Here is a 19,383-nt window from a genome sequence, read left to right as displayed (position 1 = left end):
CCCAGCATGTTTCCTGAAAGATGCTCTTTATTTAAACATGTATGTACAGGTAGTTTCAGCTTATTCTTCTGCATATTTGTTCAATATTCAACATTAGGACCTTCATAAATTCACTACTACTACAGAATGCTAAGTTATCAGAAGGTAAGGTGACAAAGGGCAAACTTTGCTTGACAGGAGACACTAAAGTCCTAAATACACTCAAACATACACCGTCTATTGTAGGCATTTACAAGAGTTGCATTAAATTCCTGGTGTTTATCATAAAAACGCGAGACTAAATTCGTAGGATGCAAAGAGTTTGTCAGCAATACTGATGATGACTATGAATCATGTCATACTACCAGTCAATATTGATGTAGTGACTCGAGGATGAGCGAGCGTAGTGGACCATTTAAAAAAAAATCAATAAAATATCCCACCATGTTGAAAGAAAGTGTTATAACTGATGTCGTATATAGTTACACAATCTCGGAGAAAAGTAAAGATCATGGTGATCCTGCTCGGTCTTACATTGTTATTTCTTCAGTGTTTATGAGTAAGGTAAACAGCAGGGGACGTTTTTTTCCCCCTCTTTGAACAAAGTTGGAAATAGTTTTATCAGAATCAAGAGAAATATGTAAGCAGTTGTTGTTGCAATACTCTTTTGGGCCACAAGAGGCTGAATTGCAGTGCCATTTCATGTTCTAAAAAGCATTTGTTTTCTTCCAAATGGCAGATGAGAGCCAATAAAAATGCATAGACATTAGACATGACAGTAATAACTTGCATTGAAATCAAACTTAAACAGTGGATCGTAATTCTTAATTCTTATTTGGCTCTCCATATGCTATAGGGTTAACCAGAGTAATAATACTTGTAAAAACCAGTGGGTACAACACTACAATAACTGGCTATTTTCAGATTTCCTGCCAGTAAGAACTGTTTTTTGTAGGGGGGGAATACAAATGTTGTATCATTTCAATGGTGTTACTGAAGAACATTCTCCGTAAGTATTTTCTGTTTTTGATTTTGATTTTCAATGACTACCAAAGACCTTTTGACTGTGAGAGCTTTAATTCAAGCACATCTGATACTACAGAATCAAAGAGAGGATTAAACTGAGCCAATGCATGGAGTCCAAATGATTGCCTAGCTCCAGTACAAAAGCAGATTTGTGGGTTTCGTAAGATTAAGAGGTTCTCTGGTTGATAAACGGCTGTGATGGAGGAATAAATATCCGTTCTCAATCATGACAGGACGATTAGATTACAGATGTCCGACAGAGAACCCCAGCGTTTATATTTCCCTGTTTGGACTTTGTGCTTGTAGTTCTGTAGATGGCTGCACTGTCAATCGACCACATGATCACAGACCATATCGTCCACTTAAAGGATCGCTTCATGATGGGTCTAATTAAAGATGTATCTTGATCAGTTTTTTATTTACAATTCCCTTCACTAACCCAATTACAAACCTGATTCCTGAACAGTTTTGAGGAAAAAAAGCAGTGAGCCGAGGTTCTCTGAGTCACAGGAAGTGATGTATGGCGTGTGATGGGATGTGAGTGTGTCTGATGCAGGGTCATAAAGGTCACATGTTACATGATGGCACACTGCGTGGCTCCACAGCAGTCCTTGATGACAGCCACTCCTGACTTGGTGATGGACGGCTTGTTGGGAGGCGGCTCTGGGATTTGTCTCTTCGGCTTTGCAGCATCTTGCCATAAAGAAATAGGGAAAATAAATCGGATCAAAAGTGAACAACACTCCTACTCTGTGTGTATGTTTGCGTAAACTCACTTTGTGTGGCTTTGAGTTTCTTCTCCAGAGGCATCAGCTTCAGTCTGAGGTACTCTGCCATCTCCTTGTCCTCTTCTTGCTCCCTGTGTTTTACATACAGTCAGATGATCAGCTGTTTGAATACAATGCATCAGAACAGGCTGCTTTTACTGTTAGTCACTGAACCTCTTTACGTAGCTTGTACCTCTTATGGGCCTTTTTCCTCAGAAGACATTTTGTGTGTGAGGTAATAAAATGGAGATTGCTGAGGTCTATTCAGCTGTTTAGGTTTCAGAGTCCTGGTATTGTGCTAGCTGGCTGAGTGTCATTACTTACCGGGACAACTGAATACAGCCGAGCCATTGTTGGGGTTGTAAGTAAAACCTGGGCTTTTGTTTGCCAGAAGTAAGATAACTCCACTGGCCCTTTTTTATTTTTTTATCACAACACAAGATGCAAAAAGTATATGCAATTTTTGTATGGATTAATTCAACTTTTGTTATATTATTATATTTATGTTGTTCCCATACAACAGCATTACGACTATTACAATACTATTCACACACAGCTCGTTCAGGTGTGGGTGTGTGTTTTAGTTTATTTTTGAATCCTCTTTGGTCTTTTGGTTCAACCTTTTTGTTCTTTTGTTTGCAAAGTACACATATTTTAACTGTGTTAAACACATCTACAAATCTCCAAAACAATATACAGATTTTTTTTTAACCCAAATTATGAATTGGTTCGAAAACTTAGAAAAATATTTTGAACAAACAGTTAAAAAACAATTGAAAACAATTATTTTAACCACTGCTAGCTGTCATACATTTCTCAATAGCAATATTCTTTATTTGTGTTGCATACTGTATATCCATGGTTGCCAGGCAATACATCCCAATGATTGTAATGACTTTTCTAGATACAAATATACTGTCTTTTGTGTCACTTCAGTGTAATGACGACAGTAGAGAAGCACAAGCTAGAGCTTCATGCTGCTTTGATTTTAACAACATAACACAACGTCACGCTCTTTACTGCGGTGCATCATGGAGAATACCGATGATTAAACGATTAAAGTAACCCAAAACAGAAGCACATCTGATTACCCTCTTAAAAAATTAACCTTTGCAGTTGCACAGAAATGTAACATGGTTTAATATCACAACGGTTATCTACGTGTCACACTCTGTGGGGGATGACAATACACAGCCATGTTCATCAGTCAGCATCCCTTCCACCCACACACACGCATGCACGCACGCACGCACGCGCGCGCACACACACACACACACACACACACACACACACACACACACACACACACACACACACCAGGCAGTACTGTGATGATGAACTGACCCCGCACTGCCTTCAGTCATGCTCACATTCCCTCTAATGAGTCTCCTTCCCGCTGTTTCTAAACCTTCCTATGTTTATCAAGTGAAGACACAGTGTAAGCAGTTCAACCTGACAGTCAGTAAACACACATTCACCTGCCTGTGTGTGTGTGTGTGTGTGTGTGTGTGTGTGTGTGTGTGTGTGTGTGTGTGTGTGTGTGTGTGTGTGTGTGTGTGTGTGTGTGTGTGTGTGTGTGTGTGTGTGTGTGTGTGTGTGTGTGTGTGTGTGTGTAGGACTGATGTACCTTAATCTCTCCACCTCTGCGTCATCCACCAGGAAATCCCTCTTCTGCACCAGTTTATGGATCTTCAGGATCAACTCTTCTTCCCGCTGCCTCTGCTTCTTGTTTTTCTCTTTCTCTGAGGAGGGAAGGGAAGGTTGAGGTCACACAAACACAAAACAATAATTATGGATGACTGAAGGGACAAGCAGACTGAACTAAACCGTAATATCCTCACATTCAATATGAACAGAGGTACATTTTGTTTCTCACAACTGACTTTAACCAGCAGGCCTTACCGCAAAGTCAGCTGAGTCACATCACGAACAGACCCTTAACTCTCCTTTTGTTAATAATTGATCACAATAAAGGCATTCACTTTATTATGGAAATGCTAAAAAGAGGTGTTGTTTTGGGAATGATGTTTGCCTTCACAGTCAGAGATCTTCCACATGAACACAGCTTCCACTTTGCCTTGTCTCACTTTTCCAACCTTCACACTCCAAAGCACTGAACACACACACACACACACACACACACACACACACACACACACACACACACACACACACACACACACACACACACACACACACACACACACACACACACACACACACACACACACACACACACACACACACACACACACACACAGCCAGTTGCAGAGGTAGGTGTTCTGACACTGCTGCCCGTATCTATAGGCGAGGATGGGGTTTGAAAAACGACTGCTAACATCAGCTCTTTCTCCCGTCATGAAACAAAGTGGAGCAGTGCAGCTCGGTGTGTTTTTCCCCCTGGGGGCAGAACAATCTGAGGGGCGCGGGGGCTACAGCGGATAAATCCCAATGTCAGAGGAAAGGAGAGGCTCACGTGACTCTCATTGTGTCGGAGTGCAGTAATGGGCTGCCGCTACCCTCAGCAACAGCATACATGAGGCCCCAGTGGCTCATGGGAATGTCAACAAGGGACAGTTTTTGTGTGACCGGTAATCCAGAATGCACAGAGGGCGGACACATTAATAGGAACACATTACATTATTTTACAATCTAATTAAAGGGGCAGCCACCATTGAGACACTGAGGTCCTACAGAATTTTTGGGGGGGAATTGTTTGTGGAAGTTTTTTTCTCCAATCACAAACAGCGCATAGTGGAAAGTTTCTGGGCAGATTCCAGTGATGCTTAATAAAAGATAAACTGTTCCTGGCATTTTGGAGAAAATGTAATTCATTTTTACTTTTTTTACTGCTGAAGTTATCAGGTTGAAAGTTCCTTAGTTTAAGCCATATTGTACATATTTATACACATACAAATGCAGATACAAAGCAATGAAATGCACCTTGCTCAATTCAGTACTTTTGTCTTCTACAGCATTACTTGGCTAACGTAGGCTAATGCTAGCTAGTGTCAGCAGACTTAAAGTTGCCCTGTAACGACTAATATTCACATTCAGGGTTACTTTAAAACTGGTTAGCTCCACCCTTGGTAAAAGTCCTCAGGATACTTTGAAGATGAATAAAGTTTTGATAGTTTCAATTATTTTTGGAATTAGAGGCAGGTGGGCTTGCACTGAGAGGATTCATAAACATTTTAACGTGGTCCTGTTTACGCTTTTTCCTTTCCTGTGTATGTTGTATAGGTTTTTGTGCATGTAAATGGTCTGCAAAAGCTAAAATACCCAAGTTCCTTCCAGAGGGACTTTCTATTCCATACACATTTTCATACATAAGCTTCACAGGATTTGGAGTTTTTCACTTTTTGTGGTGTTTCTGTTATTTTGTCCTCACTCTGAAAAAATTAATAGACCACTTCAGCATTATCATCTTCTCTTGTTTTATTATTTATAGATATGTCTTTGAGTTAAATTATTATTAAGAAAAAATGTATTCTATAAACAACTGACAACATTTCTGTGTGTTGGATTTCAACAGACACTGGAATGTCCGCCATATATGTAGAGATTTAAGAAAAATGTGGAGTGGTCTCTTCATTTTTTCTGCGGCTTTATTAAGAGTGCTTTCGAAAACCCCCTGTGATTGACAGGTCACTGATTCCTTTACTGAAAAAGATGATGGACACCCTTCTTCTTACTGTGTGTGTCTTTGAACACAACACCATCCCCTCCTGCTCACACACTCATCTGGCGTCACATTCTCGCAGCATTACAGGTACAGACAACGCTGGGACTCATATGGAGTTGAACAAATATTTGATAATGTATTCAGCGCCACAAACACACCACAGAACTATCCAGGAAGAAGGTGTTTATGAGTATTCATTGCGGACACCTTGCCTGGAAAGCCTCCCTCAGCTCATATTACCGTCACAGTGATGATGCATGAGTATGATAATCTCTGCCTCATATTTCCAGCTCGTCCCTGAGACTCACAATCAATCCTGAGTAGTTCAGTGCCACGACTCTCCCTATAAATCAACCATGACGTCTGCTGGGGTTATGGGATGCTGGCTAGCTGCAAACAGAATCACTTTCTGCTAAAAACTGTATTTTCTAGTCCAAACAGGGAGTGTGGAGAGTTTCCACACAGAAAATTGATTCTGAGAGGTTTATTTTTTGATATGCTGCTGCAGGAAATATATATATATATATATATGTGTGTGTGTGTGTGTGTGTGTGTGTGTGTGTGTGCGTGCGTGCGTGTGTGTGTGTGTTTGAAGTTTACCTGGTGCCGTGACAATCTGTCTCAGCTCCTGCTTTAAACTCATGATGTCTTTGCAGAGCTGAATGTCATCCATCCTAGGAAGAGAGAGAGAAAACAGTGAATCTCTGGCTTACATCACATTTTGGATGATATTATTATAGCTGCCTCCTGGACCCTGGAAGCAAAGCAGACTCGGCTGCAGGAAGGATCTAGGCACGATGTGTCTCGATGTGAACAATTCTGTCAATATTGAAAGCCAAAAAATGTATTTTCTAACACATGAATATGAGGCTATCTACGTATATTATACAGAGGCCATGTTAATTTAACATGTGCTACCGAGGTGCCCCTGAGCAAGGCACCATTCCCTACACTCCCTGCGCCATACATATGGCAGTCCACTGCCCCTAACATTTCTTCTTCTTCTTCTTCTTCTTCTTCTTCTTCTTCTTCTTCTTCTTCTTCTTCTTCTTCTTCTTCTTCTTCTTCTTCTTCTTCTTCTTCTTCTTCTTCTTCTTCTTCTTCTTCTTCTTCTTCTTCTTGACTTGGCTCTGGTTTCAGACGGATGGTGACCTTGATTGCAACCCTATTATTGATTTGAGGAGCCCTGTTCTACACCTTTAGAATAAAACGGATGTGGACAGAGGAACAGATGGGATGACATAACGTGACAGTAAAATCCCTTTTTTTCAAACTAAATTCTAGATTTGGGTAATTTATACGAAATTTCAATTTTTTTAAACAGCTTCTTTAACAAGTATTCAGCTTATTTTAAAAGGAAATGTCCAAAACACCCCAACTTGAAACTAATCAAAAATGATCGCTGAATACCTGTGAAGTGCTTTCCTAACTTTATAGCATTCATCTGTTTGCAGGCAAGCTTTAACATTCTGTTTTTAGCTTATTTTATTCTATTTTGCATGTATAAACGTTCCTGCATTTACTTGCACATTGGTATTTTGCAACATTCCTTGCACTATTTCTATTGCTTTATTTCTTATATATGCAGTATACCGTATTTATGATGCATTGTTGGAGGAGCGTGGGATTTTCAGTGCCCAAACTATACTGTAGCTTCTGTGCATATGCAGTCACAGCTTTTGGATCTTTGCAATAGCTACATGACCTCTATTACTTTGAAACACAGATAGAGATATGAAAGCCTTGGATGAACAATTGATTTAACCAGAGGAAAAGTCTTGAAATCTTCTATTCTACAAGCCTGCGAGGGACTGTTTTGCCTGTTTGCGTAATAAATCAGTGACGCTTGAATTAAGCATCTGTCCTGTCGATTGAATAATTGATTAGTGTAGAAATCATTTCAGCGCTAATCCCTGCTGCTGTGCTGTGGAGTCCACTCTTGGCCCTGTCATTAAGACATCACAGCCTGGATGTTTGGAGTGTGAGTGCATGAAGAACATGCAACATAAATCAATGAACCCTGCTCCCGAGCCCCCTGCAGCCCTGATGTCTCACCCTCCGGAGGCTCCATGTTTCCCCCTCTTCCTCCCTAAATCCCTTCTCTCTGCGGAGCCGTGACAGCTACCACAGATTTAATTTTGCCTGTGATAGATCAGGCCGATGACTCATCCTCAGCCTCCTCCTCCTCCTCCCTGTTGCTCCGCTTTTACACCTCCCTCCTCTTTCTGTCTCCCCTTTTGACCCCTCCCTTCAGTTTCTTTCTCCTCCTATTGCTCTGTTCTTCGGTCTCACTCTCTCAGTGCTATCTGTGGATTCCTGCAGCTCCTGCACTCTGACACTCCATCTGCTACTCTGTGTGTGTGTGTGAGTGTGTTTGTGCAAGTCTCGAGTCACCCTGAGCCTGACAACAGAGACGTAAGCAGTAAGCAGCATGGCAGCCTAATGAAGCCTTTCAAGGGGGCGCTTAAATTTACTCCTTGCACTCTAGAGCTCTCTGATGTTTATCAGCTTCCTTGGACACTTCAACTATCACAGCGTTGATGTGAGGGTGTAACGACCCACAAAACACACTGTCCTGTTCGATGTGTTACAGCGATGAGTCATGCTATACAGTTTCAAGACGTAAACACAAACTACCACTTATTTATCTTCAGTGGAAGAGTCGCTTTTATATGGTAACGCAATCTTTTCCGTGTTCATTTAAAGTAGGTATTGAAAGAAAACCATACATTGTTCCTTCACAATATAACACCAATCGCTAAATATTTGAACAAAACAAAAAGATCACACAAAATTACACAGTGAAACAGCTCTTAAGGTTACCTGAAATGGTTCGATTCATCACATAAAATAAGAGTGTGAAAATGTAATTTCCTATCAATACATACACTGAAAAAACAGGAATGTTGACTTTAATGAAGTTTATTATTTCAACTAATTGCTCATATCTATATTAGGTTAGTTAAAAGCAATCATATTAAGTTGAACATAATATTTGTTGTTTGAACTTAATATTATTGCTTTCAACTAACCTAATACAGTTTTGTGGAATCTGTTGACATCAAACATTTAATTAAAGTCAACGTTTCTGTATTTTCAGTGTGTTTCGATCCTAAAGTCTTTAGAGAAGCTTTGTAGGAATCTTTAATTACTTAAAAAAGTATAAATGCCAAATCTCAAAAAAGGTTATTTTAATTTATTGACACCAGACTCATCCTCCTGTTAGATTTGCCACATTGTCTGTAATGTACATAAACTTAAACAAAAATCTTTAAAGGATTTTAAATATTAAGGATGTGGCAAAATAACTGGTTGTTTATAAAGACATGTCGTCAAACCCTGCAAGTAGTAGTAGTAGAAGTAATAATTTAACAATAAATAAATTAGTTATAGTCAATTAATATTTGTCATAATATTTGTCATTTTACAGCAAAAATGACAAATATTCATTGCCTGCTATTACTTGTCTTACACAGAAGAAAACTGAATATTTTAGGATGTGGGACTGTACTTGAGCGGGAGAAGATGGAAGATGGATGGACTGTATTTGATTTTGAATTTGATTGATTTAGGATTTTCTGCTGCCTGTTTTACAATAAGCAACAACGCACAGGCACGGTATGACAGGATGTCTCCAGTATTTTCTGGAAATTCATTTTGTTTATTTGCTCAGTTGGCTTTAATTAAAATTGGTACTTGTAGAGATAAAAAAAAATGCCAGAACTAGAAATTCTCTGCTCAGTATTTCACTCAATATTTTTCTCATCAACATATCAACTATATTCCTCATATTTATGTTGCCATGCTTAAAAAAAAAAGCACAGACACACATCACTAGGATAAATAGGGTGAGGGATAGAGAGGAAGAAATACAGTGTCATCTCAAACACCGATCCATAATCCTTGGGGCTGATGAGTAGCCAAAGAGTTCATCATGGTGACTCATTCAGCTGCTATTGGCATGTCCAGCTCTCTGCATAATCAATGGCCTCCCTCTGTATCGTCTCTAAAACAGCAGACTTCAATCGTGCATCATGAGAGCGGCAAAAAAGTAAAAACCTCATTATCCACTCGAGGAGGAGTTGTTAAGACACGTTATCGATTCTATCTTTGTCACACTCTATTACGTTTGGTGAGAAAAACACACAGAAATTGACAGTTCAGCAACTCACATGAAGCGCAGCTCTGACTCCCGGCGCACCAGGACCTCTCGCAGGCGCTGGATCCGAGCCATCTCCACCTCGATCTCCTCTGGAGCCATGGTGCTCTCCGCCATGGACACATCTGAATGACCTAGGGGGTAAGAGGGAGGTAAGGCAAAGATGAGTTAAAAAAAATCTAAGGAGGAACAGAAAGGATGATATAGATGCAGAGGAGAGAGTAGAACATCCTAGCTTCAATTTTCTTTGATATTATTTGACAAATGAACCTTTTTATTAATCCTTTGAAAACTTTCTCACAGTGTCAGCTCCTTGGCAGACTCATTTCTCACCTCATATCCCGTGACTCATCTGCCAGCAACATGATATTTAGAGAGAAAGCAGCGTGTGTAATTGAGGCGGTTTGCGTTTTATAGTCACAGCAGTGCCTCAAACACAAAAGACTGCTTTCCATTAAAAAAGCCTGCAATCACTGATGAGGAGAAAATGTGTGTGTGACATAAAAGGAAAGCCTTAAAAGAGATAGTTGGGTTTTTTTTTATTGGTTTGTATGAGGTACTGTTGGTGCAAATCAGACGTACAGTATATATCTAATTTCACAAGATGACTCAAAGCAAAACTGTACTTTTGCTTTTTAAAAACAGAGGAGTTGTTGGTCTACCGCTGCCTTGATTGGTCAGTTTGTGTAATTGTGTAAATTTAGTGTATTAAGTGTTAGTTCAGATTCACCTGTCACACAATAACGCAAACAATTGATTGATGCAGCAGTAGACCAACAACATCGAATAACAGTTTTTGTCTGGTGGCTTTGGCAAAATGGATATAAAAGCAGGTCAGGAAATGAATGTCTCTCTCTGAGGTAAAGCGGTAAAATAATCCAAATAGAGCAAACACTTTGATTGATATTGATTTTTTAGGATGCCAAAATATATTTAGCTGCTGCCTTCATCCTGTCTGATCTCCAAATGGAGGAGCATACTGAAAAATATCTCATACAAACCAAAATAAATCCGAAACTATCCCTGAAAGCATGTAATGAAGGCACTTTGAGATGTTTGTCCAAAGCAGCAGGTTTTTAAAGACCCTGGATACCACGATGGATCAATGACCAGCTGTGGCTTCTCACTGATTGGGTAACTCCTGCTTGGACCACTGACCTGACATTCTCCATCCCTGCCACTTCCCAAACACTTATTGCACTGATCAATGCACTAACCACTTCACATGCTCTTGCAACAGACCTTGCCAAATACCATCAAGGATCTGGAACTAGGAATATATGCTTTCTTCTCCCAAATATTAACAGTTTCATTAAAAGGAACCCCCTTTCAATGTTTCACAGTTTTAAAAAGTCTTCTGTCTACAAGGTATTGGGCCACTAATTAAGCCCGGCTGCATTATGGGTAGGGAAGGATCCAGGGTTATTGCGGTTGTGAAACATAATAGAAGCCAAAACGTTATATTCCTGTCTCTTACAATCCCCCGTTTGTGGAGAAGTGACACTGTATCTCTTGAGTGCCTCTTTTAACAAAGTAATTTATGTATAGCAGCTGTCAATATTTGACTTTTATCTTCCATTTCTGTGCAGAAAATGAATATTTCATGTGAATGCATTACAGTGAGACTGGAACTGATAACTGCTGTCTGTCCTGAAAAACATTAGCGCTGCAGGTAGCAATTACTTTCCTTACTGATGCTTCTATTCTTGTTTAATTTTCTAAATGTTGGCCGGTACGATATCCAAGAGTCCAAGCTTTTTGATGTGATGCATGACGTTTATCCACACTGTGTCTTGTAACATTAGAGGACGGGATCAGCTTCTGATCTTGCAGCTACATAAACTGCAGTCTGCGTCTGTGGGGCTTTTCATGGATGCTCTCTGAGGACAGAGCTGACTCACCGCCGCAGACAGAAGTCTGCACAGGGGGGCTCTGGTTTGTTTGTGCCTCGCTGAAGTTGAATCATCATCCAAAGTGTCTGCTGACAAAAGGCGCTGACACTAAAAAACAAACTTTATATCATGGAAATGCAGCACGCTGAAGTTTGAAGTGTTTCTGTATGTCCCCTCTGTGTCTTGTTTGTCTCACTCCAGCCACATGCTTGCCATCACTGAGACCGAACTGCATTAAGTCCGGACTAGTGGCAAAGTGCCAGATCCATAATGTCTTAACAGCTTCCTCTCATCTGAGCAACCTGCTCACACATACTCAGCATAAAAGACATAACAAGGAACGCACATCTTCGATATTTAATTAAAAGCAGCTTTTTGCACCAGGGACGTGTCATGTTATCTCCCATGTCCCATGTTACACAAACAACCCCTGCTTTGCACACTGGCTGCAGATGTGAATCAGACACCTGTTCATTAATAAGCCCTGTTTCTGGATCAACACTATACTATATCAGGATTAATTGAGAATTAAACAGCCCAGAGAGCCTGCATTGTGCACAGTGCAGCAGCCACATGGGGTTTGACAGCAGGGAAACGTCAGCATCTGTGTGACATCCAATGCAGACGCCCCTGACACGTCCTGCAGTCACCCTGTATACACTGCTGCTGCTGCTAATGCAGGACCACACCCCCACTTGAAAAATAACAGGCATTATTTAAGAGAGGAGATCAACCTGTCTTGATTTCAGAGAGAGAGAGAGAGAGAGAGAAGCAATGATAAGATATATGAAAAGATATATGTCTAAATATATCCACTGCTTTTTTCCCCCCCTCCTTCTCTGACTTAATCTGCAAGTTTCTTCACACCCCGCTCTCCTGTGATGAATTATCGTCACTTCAAGGAACCAACCAGAATGTCTCTTTAAAGACGTTATCACTGTGTTGCTTTTTTCAACACATGCGTCACTCATGGCCCCGGCATCACCTGGGATTTGATAATAGGAGAAAATAGTCGTAACATCTGATACAGCTGTGTGTGTTTCAAAACTGTGTTTGTTGAGCATTATGGCAAATTTGGAAAATGATTGTCTGATTCCAGCTCTGAAAGCCAAATTAGGCCAAATCAAATTGAAAATGGCAAAATAGATGAAAAAATAAATAATAGAAACACCTAATTAATTAATTAATAAATTAGCTTAATTAATTAGATTAATTAATTAGCTCCAAAATGAAAAAGGTTGAAATAAATATATGTATAACTTAATTTTACTTTGGTTTTATAAAGAAATATAATTGTTGTTGTTATCATTGTTATTTTTGAATCACTTATTCCATCTCTTATGATGTTGTTATTGTTGTTAGGATGCATACATGATAAGGACTGCTTAAATCTTTGAACCTGCCCAATGTTATCCTATGTTGTCTAGCCTGTAAGAGAATACAAATAGATAAAATGCAAATAAACCAAGAAAGTTTCATTGTGTTCGAGTTTTTTGTTTAGTATTATTATGATGTTTAAAGCTGTGGACAGTGGTCCTGTTAAGTTGTGCCAACAGGAATTGGTTTTATCATGCAATAATGCTTATTTGTGCACCTATCCCCAACTGAGTTTGAAAATAACAAGTTGGGAGAACAACTCTCTCTTCAGACTCACAACTTATACATCCATGTTCTTAATGTGAAATCCAGTATCCTATTGATAAGAGCAGAGGAGCAGAACCCTAAGCCCCCCCTTCTTGCTTCTGCATCAGAATGACTGAAATAAACTCAAGTTTCAAAACGTGCCGCGCTTGCTGTCTTTGTGATGTGATTCTTCTCCCACATTCATTCACAGACATCACTTTACTCATGCATGTGTAAAGTAATAGGCCCTTTAGCACCGATTGGGCGATATTGAGACATCCAAAACCTTTGTGAGTCACTTATTAACCCTTTCAACACTAACGTGAAACACAATGCTGCAAAACGGAGCTGCTATTTCTCACTTCCGGGTGCTACATCAACATATATTTTTTAATTGCACGACGCTCACCTTTGTCCGTTGTCCATGCTGTTTCTGACACGGCGCCGTAGCTCCTGAGCGCGCGCTCGGTGTCCGAAATAGATTTCTTCAGTTCCATGTCGGTCGGTGGAATGCCCTCGCGCTGAAAGCAGGATACACGAGACTTTCAGCTTAAGAAAAGCCTAAACTGCTTCTGTGCGTGCGCACGTCCCTACAGATAACTCAGTTTCACCCGGTGACAAGGCTCCAGCGACCCGAGACGTTGAGCATCTTTATTCAAGCTTTCAAGTCCCTTTGACGTGTGGATGGAGAGGAGGATGCAGGGCGCATGCGCAGTGCGAGTAGGGAGGTGAAGACTAAGGAGACACCCACTGACACCGAGATGACGTTAAAAAGAAAATGATAGTGCACTGGAGTTTTTATTATCAGCCTGTTCAAGAAATTGTTTTGTAGAATGGCAAATCTCTGATATATTTATATAAAAATCAGGAAAAACAGCTAAAATGGTGTACGCTCTTGAAGCATTTTGCCTCTAAAGTGTACATCTGCTTGTTATCTGGCATGTTGAAATAACTGCCAAAAGATAAGTGCCAGATGTTTCCACATGAGGTGGTTCGGTTGGCAAAAATCAAGAAGTGGAATATAGCAGGCTGTAACATATTAAGAAACAACTTTAGTAATGGATGCCTGAAGCGTCATGTTTGTCTCATAAGCAGGGGGCGATCAAACAGAGTGGAAACACAGACTGCAGGAAAAACTTGCAGCAGCAGGGAGGCTGTTTCCAAAGTATGTGTCGAGACCGAGCAGATCCATCCAAAGTGTGAGTTATATGGAAGAACATGTAATATTTCTGTATAAACACAGAGATATACAAGATATCAAATAAAAATGTGTGCATAAGAAAAAACTCTCAAAATATAAAAGGTTCAAAAGTCAACCAAGGTTAATAACTGATGGATTTGTGTTGCTGTGTTTGAAAAACAAATGAGGAGACAATTGGTTTAATTTAATTTATTCTACAACAAATATTATATATCTATACAACATTAAGTGCAACTTTTGAGCAATCGTGATCAAAATAATAATAATTCCATAATAATTTGTGCAATTCACACCAGTCACCGGCACAGATATGTCCTTTAGGTAGTGTATAAATCATTGAATTAGTTTATAATGTTATCTAGTTCTCAGTCGCTGATAGGAAATTGAGAATATTCTTTGATTTAATCTCTTAGCGACAGTTGAGCAAATCAGCATAAACATTAAAGGAACCAACCGATCTAGTACTACACTAATAATAAGGGATTATTCTAAGGGTGTCTGATAAAAGGGATCAAACAGATGTTGGGTAAAAAACATTTCTGCAACCCAAGTTTGTAATATTATAATTATTTTTCACAGTCAGTATTCGTTCACTTCTGAGAGACATGTTGAATAATATAATCACACAACATCTCTGGCATTAGATACTTCAAAATCGCAAACCCCATTTTAGACTCAAACACATCAGGAAAAAATGTGTGTGGATTTTCAGTTATACACAGAAACACCATGCCATGTTATTGTATATTGATATGCCTGAGACAAACAAGAGATCTGATCTAAACCTTTAAATTCTATAAATACAAATAGTAGGCAGCTCTTGTGCTGAGCTATTTATAAAAATGACCTCTATACAAAACTGCTTGGCGGAGGCATGTGACATTACATTTAAATAACCACTGCAGGCAAGGAAACTTATAACATTTTCAATAGGTAACAGGATAAAACATTATTATAATTAGGGAAATTGTGCACTCCACTCTCTTACATTCAACATAAAGTACAACAATAGGCAGCAGTTCCACATTCAAGTAAACAGATGTTTGAGGTAAACTTCTTCAGTAGTATCTCATTGCCACAATATTTAGAAGTAAAATGACTGTGGTTGAAAAAAAACATGGAAATCAAAAACATGTATTGATAGATATGTTATAGTTTATTTTAAGTGCATTTTTAAATATATGAATTACGGATAATTTGTACCTGTGTGAATGTTCATTTAACACTTCTTGTACCAGAGTTAGTAAACATTAACCAAAGTAGAAAGTCCTTAGAGATCAGGCGCTGTCTTATCACTAATGCTAATGAAAAGAGAGTGATATTTAAAGGCCCTATTATGCTCATTGTCAGGTTCATATTTCCATGTCTTGTCTCTACTGTGACATGTGTCCATGCTTTAATGTTCAAAAAGGTCTTTATTTTTCTCATATTGCCTTTGCTGCAGCACCTCTTTTCACCAGAGCCGAGTCTGCTGTAATTGGTCAGCTGGCTGGCTCTGTTGTAATTGGTAAATCACATGGAGCATTACATAGTGATGTCACTAAGTTATGGAAGTAAGCAAAGGACTAACAATCAAGGCATTACAGGCAGGGGGTATGGGAGAGAAACCTCCTTTGGGAGAACTTTGGGATTTTAGCCATTGAAGGCCATTAACATGCACAAATACCTATAGAACACTACAGGAAAGGGAAAAGCCCCTAAAAGCATAATAGGGCCCTTTTAAAGAATTGTTCAGAAATGTGGCCAATGCTATGAAGTAAGAAGTCTAAGCTAATCAATTAGCAGCCTCTTTGTGGAAAACATTCTTCCCCAGCTTGTTCCCGTCATTATCAAAGCTTCTCCTCAGACATAGTAGTCTTCAAAAATCATTAAATATGGTCCAATTACAAAATGGTACTCTCCCGTTTGAAATGAGAGAGCACAAAGCTGCATTTATAAAAACAAAACTAGACGACAAGTATAGCACATTGATGGAAAAGTAGAAATGAATGATATGTTTCCACTAAGGTGATGTGCCTTATGCATATTTAAAAACATACACATTCAACTAGCTGGATGCTCTTTCGCAAAGCACCTTAGAGCATAATGAGGTCACACTTTTTAGCCCAACCTCAGAGACACTTTAAACTCTGGCAGTGATAGTGCAACATGGAAAACAGACAGGACCGCCATTATGTTTTATCCCCTCCATCACAGACACTGATCCAACATACTTCAGTTCTGAGTAGGTTTGGATGCTACTGGTCCCTCTTTGGAAGCATCTTTCTGGTCGTTGCAGTCTACTTTCTCCTTGATGGATTCTCCTTCCTCTTCTTTATGAGGGAACATCCAAGCCAGAGCCGCAGCAGCCGTGCCGTCACCGCTTTGACGCGAGAAGCAGAGGAAGGTGGCCCAGACGAAGCCGCAGCAGCCGGTGAAGGTGGTTCGCAAATACAGAGGCACGAAGGTAAAATTCAGAAACTAAGGGAGTAAGTTGATAGTTAAAATAGTATCATTATGCTGGTATATTACAAATCAATAAATCATCCAGATGTATTATTATGATGTAGTTTCAATAAATATATAATTATTGCACAATTATTGTTGTGAGATGACATACAGAAACTATTCGGTAATTCAAACTACATTATTTAGTTAGAATTTACACATTTGTATGTCATTATGATATTTGGAAACAATTCTATGGGTTCAAAATGTAAAAGACAAAACAAAAATAAAATGTTAGAAATAGCATTGGAAATTAAATAAGGTAATTCAAGTTTTAAATATGAAGAAAATCTAAACTCAAAGGTCTACTCACGACACAAGTTGCTCATGAGGTTGTGAGAAGTGATTGAAAGCAAGTGGACTTTTGATCTTGGATTTTCTTCACCATATATTATCTAATATACGTAAGGGAGATGTTAATATGTACCTGCATAAATGGCCAGAACATTAACCCCGTCTGAAAAGAGACAAACAGAGAGCACACATCTGTCACAACATGTCACATTTTGCACTACATTTCAGATCTGAGCGCTCCAAGGTGCTAGAGATCACGCTGTGACAGCCCGACTCTGCTGCTGCTCACCCTATAGGTATTCAGGAATTTCTCTCTCCAGTCTTCAAAAATGTCATCTTTTCCCTCCAAGAAGCTGACACCTGGGTAAAAAAAACAAGAGCAATGACAGTTAATTTCTGACTCTCAGGTTGGACAGGTGAATAGACGGAGAGAGAAAGTGGACTTTGGTAACACACAGAGTACATGTCCTATAGGAGTAAGGAAAATAATGACTACAACAGTATGTCATTTAATCTCAAGCTGTTTTACTGATATTCTGGTATATATTGAAACACAAATATTGCAAAACAATAGAAGTACACTAAATACAAAGTAATTGCGAATTATGTTTTGATTAAGCATTACAGATTATGAGTTACATGAAGCAAATAATATTTTTTATGTCGTTTCTGTTTCTTGTTTCTATTTGTCTGACATTTGAATTAAAGCCCACATGTTTTGGAAATCAATGACCAACTAATCCTGAAGCTGGGAGTTTCTTATCCTCCAAGTAGTGGCAACAGAACTCAAGTCTAAACAATGAAGTCCTATAATATACCCAAGGACATTCATCTAGCCTATGTATCCTACAATATTGCTACTTATACAGGCTATGCTGCCACTTCTGCACCCTGCTCACTGCACTTTTTACTTTCATTTTCTATCTTAAATAAGTTTACTATTTTGTATTTGTATTTTGGAAAAACATTTGACTTGAAGCAATTGTATTTAGCCCATAGGCGACAATAACAATATTGAATCCCCTACACCCTTCGTTTCAGACACAAAATATCTTCTTGAATCATATCTGCTGACTTTCATGTGACCTCTGTTGGTCGAGGTATGTTTCCAGGAGAATGAGCTCTGAGAGGACCTCGGCTCGGGTTACAAATTGACAGATACGAGATATGTTTTGAGGTTAACCCCTAACAGCCCGGCCGGCATGCTACAGTGAGCCCGGCCGGGGAGAAGCTGTCCTGCACCGGCTCCCTGACACACACTGACCCGTGTAGAAGACGCTGGTGGCCAGCGGTGCAGCGGTGGTCTGGTCCAGCAGTAGCTTCCTCAGCACCATCCGGATGGAGTTCCCGGGAAACCTTCGCTCCAGGAACCGCATCCAGAAGAAATTGAAGTTACCATGGAAACCAAAAGCGACCACCGCGACATTCCGTGTTTGTCGCCAGTCCAGTTCCTCCCTGCGCGAGAACCACTGGTGGACAAAGTCCCCTCCCGCGAACAGGCAGCCGTACATTGTCACGTTGGTGACCCACGGAAACCGACGGACATTTCTCAAAAACGCCTGCCGCATTGTTTTAAACTAACACTCAGCGATATTTGATATGGTGTAAGCAAAATGTTATGTTAATCTTTGCTAAATGTGACAAATCACAGCGGTGGTATCTCTGAATATCTCCGCGGCATCACTCGCACTGCAGTCCCGTCCAGATTTCGATGAAGAAGGTTCATACGGGCTTTAGACGACGCAATGTATGTTTCCTGTATAAATACCGTCGTAAAGTAATATAGTCTCAGTTATGATACTTGCTCTTGATGTACCCTTTAACCCCCGGCACCGGACCTGTCAATCTGGCACCCGCCGGTCAGCTCATTCTGCGTAAAATTACTACGCCCCTTTTACGTAAAAAATCATGACTACACAGCTAAGGGCGGAGCAAATGTGAAGGCTTGAGCAGTAGTAGCTCAATCTGACAGAGATCATGTGAGAAAAATACTCCCACAAGAGTGAAAGTTCAACAGTCTATCACTCAATGGAGGATAAGGGACCTTTTAGGAGCAGCTTCAGTGAAACAAACCTCCATGGTGCTATCAAATGAGTGAATTTACATGAGGAAGTGAGATTTATCTTTACCCTCCCCTACCTAACCACACCTATGCATGTGCAAACTGACCAATACAATAACTTGGGCCAATACTGATATCTATAGATTAAACATTTGTAGCCATGATAGGCTCACAATGGAACCACTTCTGTGGTGCTGTTTCTTGTTAA

The 19,383-nt window shown here is 39.8% G+C and overlaps 2 protein-coding genes across 2 annotated transcripts; both read right to left on the bottom strand.

The window, feature by feature from the left end:
* Positions 1-28: 28 nt before the first annotated feature.
* On the bottom strand, positions 29-13,826 carry bmerb1 (bMERB domain containing 1). Its single transcript, XM_063884496.1, has 6 exons — positions 13,541-13,826; positions 9,630-9,750; positions 6,058-6,131; positions 3,400-3,514; positions 1,782-1,864; positions 29-1,698 (listed from the first exon to the last, which is right to left on the bottom strand). The coding sequence occupies exons 1-6, from the start codon at positions 13,626-13,628 to the stop codon at positions 1,580-1,582; spliced, it is 600 nt and encodes a 199-aa protein (XP_063740566.1). The 5' UTR covers positions 13,629-13,826; the 3' UTR covers positions 29-1,579.
* Positions 13,827-14,506: 680 nt separating this feature from the next.
* On the bottom strand, positions 14,507-18,998 carry LOC134865089 (mpv17-like protein). The gene is made up of 4 exons (XM_063884495.1): positions 18,378-18,998; positions 17,403-17,473; positions 17,247-17,276; positions 14,507-16,792 (listed from the first exon to the last, which is right to left on the bottom strand). Exons 1-4 carry the CDS (start codon positions 18,679-18,681, stop codon positions 16,547-16,549), a joined length of 651 nt encoding a protein of 216 aa, XP_063740565.1. The 5' UTR covers positions 18,682-18,998; the 3' UTR covers positions 14,507-16,546.
* Positions 18,999-19,383: the final 385 nt, after the last annotated feature.

Source organism: Eleginops maclovinus, chromosome 5 (genome assembly GCF_036324505.1).
Source record: "Eleginops maclovinus isolate JMC-PN-2008 ecotype Puerto Natales chromosome 5, JC_Emac_rtc_rv5, whole genome shotgun sequence".
NCBI classification, from domain to species: Eukaryota; Metazoa; Chordata; class Actinopteri; order Perciformes; family Eleginopidae; genus Eleginops; species Eleginops maclovinus.
Note: the sequence above shows the minus strand (reverse complement) of the source record. Positions and strands in the feature narration are given on the sequence as shown.